Below are 14,017 nucleotides of genomic sequence, written 5' to 3'. Positions count from 1 at the left end.
TTAACGCAATATGAACTAACAAACAATGAGCAACAGTATTTTGATAAAATAATAATTACCTGCATTGATAAATGCTGTAAAAAAATATTATTTCAGGATACCTGATGCAATAAAGTAAATGTGAACAGAACGAATACTGTGAAAATGATTGAATACTATTATTCCTTGTGTTTATTTAATGAAAAAAGCATGAAAAACTCGCCATTTTAGCATTTCTTCATACTTAAAATATTTTATTCCCAATCAGAGAAACTATCATATAGACATTTTAATTGTGCACCCAGCTAACAATTTTTTGGTTCCCAGAATGGAGATTCTAACGTTCTATTTTGGTTTGCCAGGAACTTCATTTTTTTACGGAAATAGAATGTTGCCCTAACATTCCCGTAGCGTCCCCCTAACGTTATCTCTAATGAAAAATAACGAAAAATGTGAATAAAAAAAAAAAAATAGAACCTTAAAATGACCATAAGAGAACGTTCTGTATCAGTTCTTAACAGGTTGGAACACAAAAAACTCCCTGCAACGTGTTGTGAACAATAGTGTATGGCTTAAAAAAAAATAAAACCTAAAAGAAACATTCCTAGAACATCAGGAACCTTTTGCTAATGTTAGGGGAACGTTATATGCATGCTGGGTAGATTAAAATGTTTCAAGTAATTTTCAGGGCAAATACATACAAGATATATATTGAAAATCATCACAAGACTGAAAAATAATGAGATACAATTTTAGCTGCATCACCTACTGTAACCCTAAATGTGTGAATGGTAAATCAATAAATGCAAAACAGATTTATAGTAACACACACATCAAACCCGTCCATGCCCAGATGTGTTCAGAGGTCATTACAGTAATAACTGCGAGTGAGTCGCTGTTTAAAGCACGAGTCAGTCACCACAGGGCTCAGGGTTTGGTAGTTTTAAAAACTCAATCCAATTACAACGTTTTCATTCCATTAAAGCCCCTCCCCGGAGGCGCCTGCATCTCACCAGTGCCCGCCTCCAGTTGGGTACAATTAATTGCTTGTATGTTTGAAACAAAGTTGATTAAAAATCCAACAGAGCGCCTGCCAGTTCTGTTCCATTCTGAGGGGAGTAAGAGATTCACATACTTGATTTTCACCCCCTTTAGCTGTGCAAACTGCAGGTTTTTTAGTGCATACTGCAATCAATTTCGCATGTCCACGTACCGACTCGTTTTGGCGTGCCACCCAATGAATACGTTCTGGTCCAATCTGTCTCCCTCTTCTGAATAGTTTCCAATTTCAAGTGGGCCAAATCAAGCTTCTATTCTGTACTTATTCTAGTATAATTCTAGTATGCGATTACTGGCTCCTGCTGTATCCGTTACTCGGGTTTGTCACATTAACAGCGGTTGAAGTGTGCTGCTGGCGCCCCAATTTAAAGCACTTTGGGGTTCTCGACAGAACGCAATCCATATTTTGTGCCGTTCCAGGGCCAAAAACCCTGAGTGGTGAATAATGTAAGGTAGAAGCTCGACATTGTGGAAATGAGCAAACACACACACATTGGATTTATTACTGCCTCTAATGGGCCAAATGTATTACAATGCCATTTGTGATATGTAGTGGTGCAAAACCTCTCTGGCTATTATAAAGTAATGCAAGGTGGAGACGATAGATGTTTCATGGCCCTTTCAGATGCAGTACTTTCAGGAATATCCAGAGAAAATGCTGAAAAAGTTTTACGTTTCAGAAGAGGAAAGATGCTCGACTTTATGAGGGGAAAAATAAAGATAAAAGACGAAAGACGAAAACAATAGAACAATCAAACAGCAGCCGTAAAGCATCAACACGGCTGTATTATTAGTTCAATACATATTAAGATCAAACAACAGTATTTGTGGCATAATGTTGATTACCAAAAAATGTATTTTGACTCGTCCCTCCTTTTCTTTAAAATAAAGCAAAAATCGAGGTTCCAGTGAGACACTAACAATGGAAGTCAATGGGGCCAATTTTTGGAGACAGAAATGTGACGCTTATAATTTTATAAAAGCACTTACATTAATTCTTCTGTTAAAACTCATGTATTATTTCAGCTGTAAAGTTTGGGCCGTTACAACGTCATGGCAACTACATTGTAAAATTGTCTATAACTTCACACAGATGCGGTTTAGTAAGTGATTTCATCACAGTAAAATCATGTTAACACACATATTGTTTATGTTTTATGTCTATACTTTTGAAACAGTGAGTATTTTAATGTTTACAGATTGACCCCATTGACTTCCATTGTAAGTGTCTCACTGGAACACACATTTGTGCTTTTATTAAAGAAAAGGAGGAATGAGTCGAAATACATTTGTGTGCGAATCAACATTATGGCACAAATGCTGTCGATTGAGATTAACATGCACTGAACCCGGAATATTCCTTTAAGAATCCCATAGACTTATATTGAAGGAGGGACCCGAGTCATAGAGACCAGAATACCATAGAGACTTGAGGGTGGGCACCCAAGCAACCACACTTAGCAACACCTTAGCAACCCCATAGCAACGCCCTGGCAACCACCCACAACACCGTACCATCAAGTTTTGCTCACCCAGACACCTTTTTTGCTTACATTTTCTTCACAAAATCTGTGTCTGTGTAAAACTGTGCTCTGAAATTAAAATGCAATGCTCGAGTTGTGTGAAATATACACAACAAAATGACTCCTGTTGGCTTTGGACAAGAAAATGGATCTAATGGTTTTATTACAGGAAAGCTTTGGGGGGGAAATTGCCCAAGTTCTGCCCAAATGTCGTCAGAGGAACAGCACACAACCTCTGGAACATCAGCGTCTAGATTGCGTTTAGAAGCACAGTGAGTGGAGCTGAAATCCCATGATTCTCCTCTGCCCGGCGGTGGCGGCCGCACACGTGGACACATGCGAGAATAATTACGTTAAGTGGCTGCGTTTGGCTACTTGTGCTAAATTACACAAGTTAGTGAATTAAGGGTCATTTACATACTTTAACTCTCCTGTCTGTCTCACCTCTCAAATGATTCAATCCTCCTGCTGCTGCTGCTGCTGCTGCTGCTGCTAAAATGAAGCTTGCTGAACACTGAATCACTGTGGTTTATATAACATGAATAATTTTACTTGCAAGACAGTATGCAATAAATAAGCCACAATAGTAGTATGCTACAGAGCTGTCAAATGACCTCACAAATTGTGTGCAGTTATCTCAGAAATAAAAAAAAAGATTATTTTGCATTTTTATTTCAATTTTGTGTAAAAATGTCCGATTTCATAGCAGTCAAAAAAAAAAAAAAAAAAAGAGATTTTAAAAACGACAGCTGATATCATGCATCATTCTTGAGCACTGTGGGATATAGTGATATTCCATCCAGTGGCTGGATGTTCAGACTGGATTATTAGCATACTTCTAACTGCACAGTATATGCTATGGAGGGCTGCACAATTAATCATAATTTCCCATGTATAAAACAGCACTCAAATTATTCAGGAACACAGTTCTCCACATGTTTTGGATTTGTAGTCGATATGACAAATATGGCATGCAGATGCACCAGACAAAATACGAATTTAAGTTTAAATTCTATTAATCTAAATTAAATCGCAATTACAATATCAAGGGAAATGAACAATAATAATGATATCTGTCATAATCGTAAAGCCCTAATACACTGCTTACTATTATTAGGATTCCTCCGGTATGAGGAAACCTATTGTTTTTGTTAGTATTCATATTATTATTAATCCTGTAGCCCTAAATTGCCCAATAACTCAAGATCTCCTTGGTAAAATTTGGCACATTGATACTACAGGCCACGAGTAACTACCACACCAAAAATGGCTCACGTGAGCCTATAGGTGGCACTACGGGCCACGCCCCAATTTGTCATAATCGTAAAGCCCTAATACACTGCATACTATTATTAGGATTCCTCCGGTATGAGGAAACCTATTGTTTTTGTTAGTATTCATATTATTATAAATCCTGTAGCTCTGAATTGCCCAATAACTCAAGATCTCCTTGGTAAAATTTGGCACATTGATACTACAGGCCACGAGTAACTACCACACCAAAAATGGCCCATGTGAGCCTATAGGTGGCGCTACAGGCCACACCCCAATTTGTCCATTTTCAAAGTGATGCCATTTCCACCCCATAAGTCCAAAATGTCTGAAACCTGGTATATATGCCTTATTTCTCATCATGAGGAACAAAAAAGCCTCTAGAACCCATAAAGTCCGCCATGATGGATTTTCCTGTACAATACAAATTTGTCCAAAACTACAAAAATCTACTCCTCCTGAACCATAGCTCCAATTGACTTGAAGCTCGGTATGTATGTGTAGGATACATGTCTTTCAATTTGTTACTTATTAAAAATGAAGACAGTACAAAGTGGCTGAAAGGTGCACATTTATGTAAATGTCCATATTGTCTCAATATCCATGTCCAAAAAGTCAAATGCCATATTGACTAATGTTTTTTCCAACCTAACAGGCTTCAAGATGACATCATATGAAGACTCTTGCAATGTTTAATAACAAATTAATGAAATGTTGTGTACGTGTGTGAAGTACATGTCTCTACCATGTCAATTTTTACATAATTTGCAGTTTTGAGGAGGAATCCGCATTGCTGCTTGCAGCTTTAATTAGTTTGTTTTTATTAGGGCCCAAGTACTGGAGGTGCGTTGACACCTAGTTGTATCTGTTAGTTTTCTTATTATTCTGCTTTTTCTTTTTCTGGATGAGAGTCTATGGCAGCCCATAGAACCCTTTGGGAGAAAATGCTGAAATTTGGCACACTGACAGAAGACACCCTGAACTATTACTGACTCAAACTTCTGGATTTCTAACTGAAACCCTCTAGCGCCACCAACTGTTCAAATTTGAACATGTTTATGCTCATAACTTTTGAACCATAAGGCCTAGAAACAAAATGATTTTGTCCTCCGATTCCTTAGCTCATGCCGAGTCTAATTCATACCATGGTTTCAATTTCCATCTGACTGGATTTTCCACCATTTTTAATTTTCAGAAAAACTGACTTTTATTTTTTAACTCCTAGGTCACATGTCCATGCACGCCATCTTGATTGGCCAAATCCACAGTAATCCGTTTTCGTCTGAAAAGTCTTTATTCAGTTTCCTGATCTCACTGTTTTCCAAAGCATGCGGTAATGGACAGCATTTTTAAAAAAAAAGCTCCAGTTTTTGGTGGCGAAAAACACTAATGAAAACACTATGTCCTAGTGTGGATAAGAGGTGTAAACAAATCGGTATTAATGCGTTTCTAAATGGTCTCAGAACGCTGGCTTGTACACGTCCATTGAGTAATTTTATTATTATTCATAATTTGAGTGCCGTCTAATTATAATCTCGGAAAAATAATCCATTATTTAGCAGTTTTAATTTAAAATGTATTTATTTTTTTTTTTTTTTTTTTTACTTTTGGTAGTCCAATGAAATAATGACTCAAAGTGGTAAAAAAAAAATGTAATTAAATAAATCACAGCTGATATATCCGTTGCTGAACAAATGTCAAGTCGAGCGTCTTGCAATGTAAGATAGTATCTAATTTTCCATTAGTGCTCTCTCTCTCAATCACTGTCAGTCTAGTCTGGATCTCTTAAATGTCTCGTTGAGTGGTCTGTGTTCAGGTAAATTACTGTTGTGTGTGTCCAGATCGAAGCTCGTCCCCTCATAACTCAGACAGGAAGTGCCCAACGCTGCATTCTCACAAATAATGTGCACGATTAATACCATCAATCACTGGGACTTTTACAGCTCCACAACTACATGGCGGTTCCATTGATCACGATTCACAACAACAAAACGCTGCTCATTTATCACTCGAGTGTTACTGATTAAAACATCTGTCACAAATCAATGAATTCACAGCATGAAAACTCAAGTGTGTAGATGCCGTTATTACACGGCTCCTAATGCCATTTCCATTTCTTGATAATAGAAGCCAGTGTTGTGTTTGTGATTAATTCCTTAACAGCAGATACATGCATATAATCTTCACCTGCAGCAAACCTGTGATGCTTTATGCCAGAGGACTCAAGACACGTTGAGGAACAACCAGATAACATTAGCTCCTTTTCTACTTATTTAGTGTGACGGACTAATTTCACACAGTAGATAACATTTCTATACTCATATTATAAGGCAACAATAGACTCAAATGTGCTTTTATTTCTCCTACTGTAAGACGTTTTAGAATAAACATGTTTCTCAGGGTTTCATTGCAAGGTGACAAGCAGAAAGTTTCATATGTTCACATCAATATATCACTCAAGATGGATGTGTATGGCTGTACAGACGGGTTTGAGCCAACATGGAATTTGAGAATCGGGACATTAGCTTGAATTCTGCACTCAGACATAAACTATTTAGGAGTTTGGTTTGATGAAGGATGCCAGATGAATAGTTGGAAAGCATGAGCTCAGCGGCTGTATATAGGCAACCAGCATTGTGACTGGTGAGATTATAGCATTGAGCTTTGGTTAACAACACCAAATCGGGAAAAGAACCACAAGAATGTAAGCGCCAGAGGAAATATTCCAGTCAATGTGAACATGCTCATTCTGTGAGAGATGTTTGTGTTGATATTTCAGTAGTTTTATATCTACTGAATCAATGCTCTGGGCTTTTTACATTTTTGAATGGTACAGTTCCCTTTATGCCAGTGTATTTTGTGTGTGTGTGTGTGTGTGTGTGTGTGTGTGTGTGTGTGTTTGCGTGCACTCACAGGCGATGCGGACGTGGGCCTTGCGGCTCTTGGTGGTTCCGGCCGAGCTCCAGGCAACACACTGGCACCAGAAATCCTCCAAACCAAAAAGCTCCTCCACCTGCTGACGGGTGATCTCGATACTCGCCTCACGAACCACCAAACCTACAGACACACAAACAGATAGATAGAGAGAGAGAGAGAAAGACAAATATTATCAGTCAATTATGCAATGTATACTTTATGATCGCAGTCACATGACAGCTTAATGCTGTGTAGTTAAACTACACATGTAACCTCAGGCAGTAATATAACTTAATTTATACCACAGCATTATTGAATTCTACATTCTGACTGGTTGACAGATGTTCCACGGAGTAATTTTCCATAACCGCACTGCTATGAAGTAGTTGCAGGTGTCTTGACTGTATTACAGTTTCATATAACTTCACCACGTTCTGTCTGAACTAGTAATGCCAGTTTGGGCACAAGATACTACTAATCATTGGCATAAGGAAGTAGTTCTACACAAAAGAGCATTTAGGGACCAAAACTGGAAAATGTCTCGAGATAGTATCATAGACATGAACATGTGGTAATTGTAGTATTAGTTTAATTAACTGACTCCAGACTAGGCCTGTTGCGATTATTAAATAATCGTCTGATCGCGGTTAATTGATCAAACCACAATTATTGTGCACTTTAAATTCCAATCACATGTTAATCCCCAAACAAGGGAATTTTAAGCACATATACAGTATAAATGCCATGCATGGGGCATGTGTGCCATTCAGTTGAACTCAGAGCGTCACTGAGCCGCACCGCGGATGTCAATCAGAGCAGCTCCTGTCCGGATGATCATGTGAAGCGCTTCAAGTGCTCTGATACGCTCGCACGAAAATATAAACAAACATCAACTTTGATAGTGTACGCAAAGTACTCCGGTTTCACTTTAATTTAACAGTTGTGTGATGGAAAATGTTCCTGGTCATATCCGGTTCATATACACTGTGTTATTGACACGCAGTGACACGGAGGAGATGCACGCTTACTCTATTTCTGTGGAGTGATAAAATAAATTAAATCTCAAAGGTTTTTTATGAGAAATAAGGGCTTGTGGGTTTAATCAAAAAGCATTAAAATAACGTGTGAAAGTGAAGAAATTAGGACAGAAATATTTTACTATTGCATATAATGTAATAATTATATTTTTACTATATTTGTTTACAAAAAAATGTAATATATTTATGAGTTCCAAAAGCTAGTGTAAATGTAAAATTGACCAAAATTAAAGTTGACCCCCAAAAAAAAGACATATTTAACATATATAGAAATATTTTGAAATTTAAAACATTATTTCTCATGTCATTCATCATTTTTTATAAAGCCTTAAAAGATCATATTTGCCTATTTTATTATTTGATTTATATATTTGAAGTTAAAAGGTAAAAATGACTTCTTAAGGTATATGAAGTAGAGATCGACCGATATGTTTTTTTTTTAACCCGATATAATACCGGTTATTTGTATGTTTACATATCCGATAAATGATATGCAGAACCAAATTATTTTTTATTAAATACATTTTTTATTTCATCTTTATTTTGCAGAGAAAATATTCAACAGAGAAAAATGTGCAAAAGTTTTATTTTACAATAATAATCACATACCATATTTTTTTATATAATAACTTTATATAATACTTAACCTGTGGACAACCCCCAGCATTGCTTCCTCTCAAACGCACTGCTGCAACGGCCGTCTTGCGTGCCATTTCAGATAAATGCCGCCAATAACCGGTTGGTACGATATTACAAAACAATATCCGATTAAAGAAAAATGCTTGAATATCGGAAATCTGATTATCGGTCGATCTCTAGTATGAAGGACACATGCACCTTAAGAAATATGACAATTTAGACAATTAATCACAATTATTTGTTTGACAATTAATCGTCAGCCAAATTACATAATTGTGACAGCCCAACTCCAGACAGTTGAATTACTGAAAATTAATGCACAGCCCCAGGTGTAAAATTAATTATTCTGGAGTATTTTTATTTTTTTATCCCCTTTTCTCCTAATTTGGAATGCCCAATTCCCACTACTTATTAGGTCCTCGTGGTGGCGCGGTTACTCGCCTCAATCCGAGTGGCGGAGGACAAGTCTCAGTTGCCTCCGCTTCTGAGACCGTCAATCCGCGCATCTTATCATGTGACTCGTTGTGCATGACACCGCGGAGACTCACAGCATGTGGAGGCTCATGCTACTCTCCATGATCCACACACAACTTACCACACGCCCCATTGAGAGCGACAACCACTAATCACAACCACGAGGAGGTTACCCCATGTGACTCTACCCTCCCTAGCAACCGGGCCAATTTGGTTGCTTAGGAGACCTGGCTGGAGTCACTCAGCACACCCTGGATTCGAACTCATGACTACAGGGGTGATAGTCAGCATCAATACTCGCTGAGATAGCCAGACCCCCTATTCTGGAGTATTTATTTCTTCCTTACAAAACAGATCGCTGAAGGTACTGGCTCAAAATTCTGATTGTATGAGCCATTGGAAAACAATTTAAAGACACACACACACACACACACACACACACACATGCACGCCCGCCCCCCACACACACAAACAACACGCACGCCTGCCACACACACACACGCACACACACACACACACACCACGCCTGCCCACCCACCCACACACACCTGCCCACACACATACACCACGTACGCCCGCTTACACACACCACGCATGCCCGCCCGCCCACCCACACACAACACGCACGCCTGCGCACATACACATACACCACGCATGCCCACCCACACACACACACACACACACACACACACACACACACACCACACCACACATGCCCACCCGCCCACACCCACACACAAACACCCACCCACACACACAAACACACACACCCCCCCCACACACACACACCCGCCCACACATGTTATTTTCCTCTTTACTTTGTTTCTTTCCCTCCTTCGTCCTCGTTTCTTTCCCATTTTATTTATTTTCCTCTTTACTTCCTCGTCTGTCCCTCTTTGCTTTGTTTCTTTCCTTCTTTACTTTGCTTAATTCCTTGTTTCTTTTCCTCTTTACGTCCTTGTTTCTTTCATCTCTTCCTGTCATATATTGGTAGAAAACTGTTGGCAAAATGTATTTGTTTGTGCACACGCACAAAATGATGCTCATATATGCTCTATAAGGGCTGAAATCCACAGAGAGAAATGAAAGTGTGGTATAGAGATCATTGTATGAGGGTGTGATTTACTGTGCCGTTCATCTGTCACACATTACCACATACAGCGACACAATCTGATCATGATCACATCACAGTATACAGCGCCGCAGCCCTCCAAACCAGAAGCAAAGTGAGAAATGAGACGCGTGTGTGAGTGATTGTATATCTGTGTTTGCTGCAGATGGACTGCCAGTATGATGGAGCAGTTTGAGTCTTTGTAGCTGCATCTGGAACGTCACAGCCGCCCCAAAATCCTGTTTGCTAAAGTTTTGTGATTATTGTTCATGTGGACGCTGAACACTTAACAAATGAACATGCCCGAGGCAGCACCCTTCAGCCTAGATATGTGTGGAGATGCCTCTTGGAAACAGCGCGTTATGGCTGATGTCTTCATATTTTACCCCTGCAGTCATATATTTCATCATTTATTGCAGGGATAGAGTGTTCACTCAGAGATCGGAGTGTCTGATTCGCTAATAAAATCACAGACATTAAATATCATTCTCTCTGGATAAACGTGTAAGAGGAGATGTTCATGCAGCTGTCGTGCTTTCACCGAGACTGGAATGAGTCCTCGCAGTATGTGTGTGTATGTGTGTGTGTGTGTGTGTGTGTGTGTGACGAGCCCCAAAGGTCGTTTCCGGGCACATGTTGTGATTGGGTTGTGTAGCCAACAGCTCCAGCCTCAGTCATAAAGCCACAATAATCCTCTATGCAAATGTGGGCTTCTCTTCTCTCCTCCAGTTTCTACTACATACTAATTGCTTGTTGCTCCATCCACAGCCATTTCAAATTTCACATGAGTTAAAATTCCTCCCAAAGTGTTCCTAGATAATAATAAATCAGTTCAGGGCATTGATCTGCCCGTTTAATGATCAGTTTGTTGACGGGGGCAATGGGAGCTTGGCAGTCTTCTGTGTTGTAAAGAAGCTCTTACATTCATACAGACGGGATCATCACAGATATTTTTTAATATTATGACTAAAATAAGACCACAAAACACATTGGTAACGTCTGAATGAGAGATGTTTATGGTGATGTACCAGTGGGCGTGTGTACTCGCCAGTCACACATCAGACTCGCCGGCGTCCGTGGATGAATTGTAGATAAAATAACTTTAAATGTCCACGAAAGTTCAATTTGGCAATATTTGTGCTGTCTTCAGACCTGTATGAACTTTTCCTAGGACTGGGCAAGGACCAAAAGCCATTTTTGATGTTTTTCTCCATCGTTTCTCAGGTGTTTTCCATTCACCACCATTGTTTCCTTCCACTGATGGTCACAAATATGGCGGCTGCGGAGAAAAGTGACGTCACTGAAACAGGTCAATAGAATTAAAACCGAGACACAACACAGAGACATTTTCATTCAGGTGTTCATACTGGGTGCTGTGGTGTAATTGTTGTTAGTTTAGATTTGGTAAATGGAAGATTGTTGGTTTGAAGCCCCCCAATGCAGACTCTGACAAACACGCTTGTATTCTCTGCCCAACACAAGAGCCTGGAAGAGTTATTTTCCCGCTTACTTGGATTAGGAATCTAGTGTTGGCAGTGAAATGACATTTTTAGTGCTCTGAATATAGTTAGCTCACATGCTCAAATCTCTCACACAGACTTTCTGTCATCCAAAGTCAACAAAGACTTCAACTCCACATTATATCAAAATTACATTATATTTGAAACTACGATGCAGAACAGCTTTATTGGAAATACAGCTCTCATCTGTATGTGAATTATTCCCGAGGCTGCAATCATCCAGTATTCATTCAACTACTCTCAAATTCTCATTTCACACGCTCACAATGTCACTACAGATGACACAAAAGAGAACGACACATCAAAGACTGGCCTGAAAACGATCACATGATGAGAGAGAGTGAGAGAAAGAGAGATAACCTAATTGAGCCAGAACACTTGTTTAGTGTGTAGTAGATTTGGCTGATCAAGAGTCAAGACTTTGAGAGCCAGCGTCACTAACATCATCCTGTGTCAGTCCTGACCGAACACTGCTCACTGACCGAAACACAACTGACCTTGTTTATGAGCCGATAAGAGCATCAATAATTAAAGCTTGTGATTCATGTGAAACAAGGACTTTTCACCTACAGTGATACAAAGCAGAAAAAGAGATTTAAAAAAGAAAATGTAAAACAATGAAAGTGTCTGTATTGTATTGAAGAAAATGTAAGTGGTGCTTGAATGTGCAAAGATCAAGGCCAAAATGCTAGGGTGTTGTGGGTGGTTGCTAGGGTTTTGTAAATGGGTGCTAGTGTGTTGTGGGTGGTCTCTAGGATGTTGTGGGTGGTCGCAGGTGGTTGCTAGTGTGTTGTGGGTGGTTGCTAGAGAGTTGTGAGGGAGGTGAGTGGTCGCTAGGGTGTTGTGGGTGGTCGCAGGTGGTTGAGAGGATTTTGTGAGTGGTCGTTAGAGTGTCGTGGGTGGTCGCTAGAGTGTTATGAGTGGTCGTGAGGGTGTTGTGAGTGATCAATAGGATGTTGTAGGTGGTTGCTAGGGTTTTGTAAATGGGTGCTAGTGTGTTGTGGGTGGTCTCTAGGATGTTGTGAGTGGTCGCAGGTGGTCGCTAGTGTGTTGTGGGTGGTTGCTAGAGAGTTGTGAGGGAGGTGAGTGGTCGTTAGAGTGTTGTGGGTGGTCGCTAGGGTGTTATGACTGGTCGTGAGGGTGTTGTGAGTGATCAATAGGGTGTTGTAGGTGGTCGCTAGGGTGTTTGGGTGGTCACAAGTGGTCTCTAGGGTCTTGTGAGTGGTCGCCAGGGTGTTGTGGGTTGCCACTAGGGTGTTGTGGGTGGTCGCAGATGGTTGCTAGGGTGTTGCGAGTGGTCGCTAGTGTGTTGTGGGTGGTTGCTAGAGAGTTGTGAGGGAGGCAAGTGGTCACTAGGGTGTTGTGGGTAGTCGCAGGTGGTTGCGAGGATTTTGTGAGTGGTCGTTAGGGTGTCGTGGGTGGTCGCTAGGGTGTTATGAGTGGTCGTGAGGGTGTTGTGAGTCATCAATAGGGTATTGTAGGTGGTCGCTAGGGTGTTTGTGTGGTCACAAGTGGTCTCTAGGGTCTTGTGGGTTGTCACTAGGGTGTTGTGGGTGGTCGCAGGTGGTTGCTAGGGTGTTGCGAGTGGTCGCTAGTGTGTTGTGGGTTGTTGCTAGAGAGTTGTGAGTGAGGTGAGTGGTCACTAGGGTGTTGTGGGTGGTCGCAGGTGGTTGCGAGGATTTTGAGAGTGGTCGTTAGCGTGTCGTGAGTGGTCGCTAGGGTGTTGTGAGTGGTCGCTAGGGTGTTGTGAGTGGTCAAAAGTGGTCTCTAGGGTGTTGTGAATGGTCGCTAGGGTGTTGTGAGTGGTCGCTAGAGTTTTGTAGATGGGTGCTAGGGTGTTGTGAGTGGTTGCTAGGGTGTTGTGGGTGGTTGCTTACTGGTTCAAGTCAAGAAAGTCCACCTTCAAGTCTCCTTATCCTGATCTCATTAAAATTATACAACAGTGGTGATATTTTTGCCAAATGACATCACATGGTTCATTACACATCGCGGCAGTTCCGAGGATGTCCACTGTGTGGCACTAAAAGAGAGTTAAATCTTCTCCCAAACTGATTAGGTTACGGATAATGCTTTAAATCAACAAAACCTGTCTCCCTTCCCTAAACCTTAAACCTAACAGACAGTGTCATAAAAGCAAATAAAAAACAAAATTGCTGAAGCAACCATGTGCTGATGCTTATGTGACACTTCCAGCTCATGTGTCGACACACATGCTCTTTAGGACACATGCCACTTTACATCACAAGTGCAACGCTCTATCAGCTGAGCTAATGTATCGCCTTACAAGTCATGTGCTACAATAAAGTGTTAATATGCAATAAGATTGTGTGAGGAACAGGGCGACAAGTGTTTATGATCTGATATTTGCCGTTTTACTTGTGATTTGTGTGAAAGTGAAAAGTCATTGCTGTTTTAGCACCTCTAGTGTTCATTTCACCAGGAAACTGACGAGAAATGTTCAACGAGCCACACAAATCATTCTGGAAA

General features: G+C 40.3%; 1 protein-coding gene across 3 annotated transcripts in view; it reads right to left on the bottom strand.

The window, feature by feature from the left end:
- LOC127433065 (netrin receptor UNC5C-like) overlaps window positions 1-14,017 on the bottom strand; it is a 260,166-nt gene that overhangs the window by 106,516 nt on the left and 139,633 nt on the right. For all 3 annotated transcript variants that reach the window (XM_051684703.1, XM_051684704.1, XM_051684705.1), the window contains exon 3: window positions 6,747-6,890. In XM_051684703.1, coding sequence (XP_051540663.1) covers window positions 6,747-6,890 — 144 coding nt within the window. The remainder of the gene's footprint in view (window positions 1-6,746; window positions 6,891-14,017) is intronic.

This window comes from Myxocyprinus asiaticus, chromosome 42 (assembly GCF_019703515.2).
Source record: "Myxocyprinus asiaticus isolate MX2 ecotype Aquarium Trade chromosome 42, UBuf_Myxa_2, whole genome shotgun sequence".
In the NCBI taxonomy this organism is placed as follows: Eukaryota; Metazoa; Chordata; class Actinopteri; order Cypriniformes; family Catostomidae; genus Myxocyprinus; species Myxocyprinus asiaticus.
The sequence above is the reverse complement of the archived record's forward strand: the minus strand, read 5'-3'. Positions and strand labels throughout refer to the sequence as shown.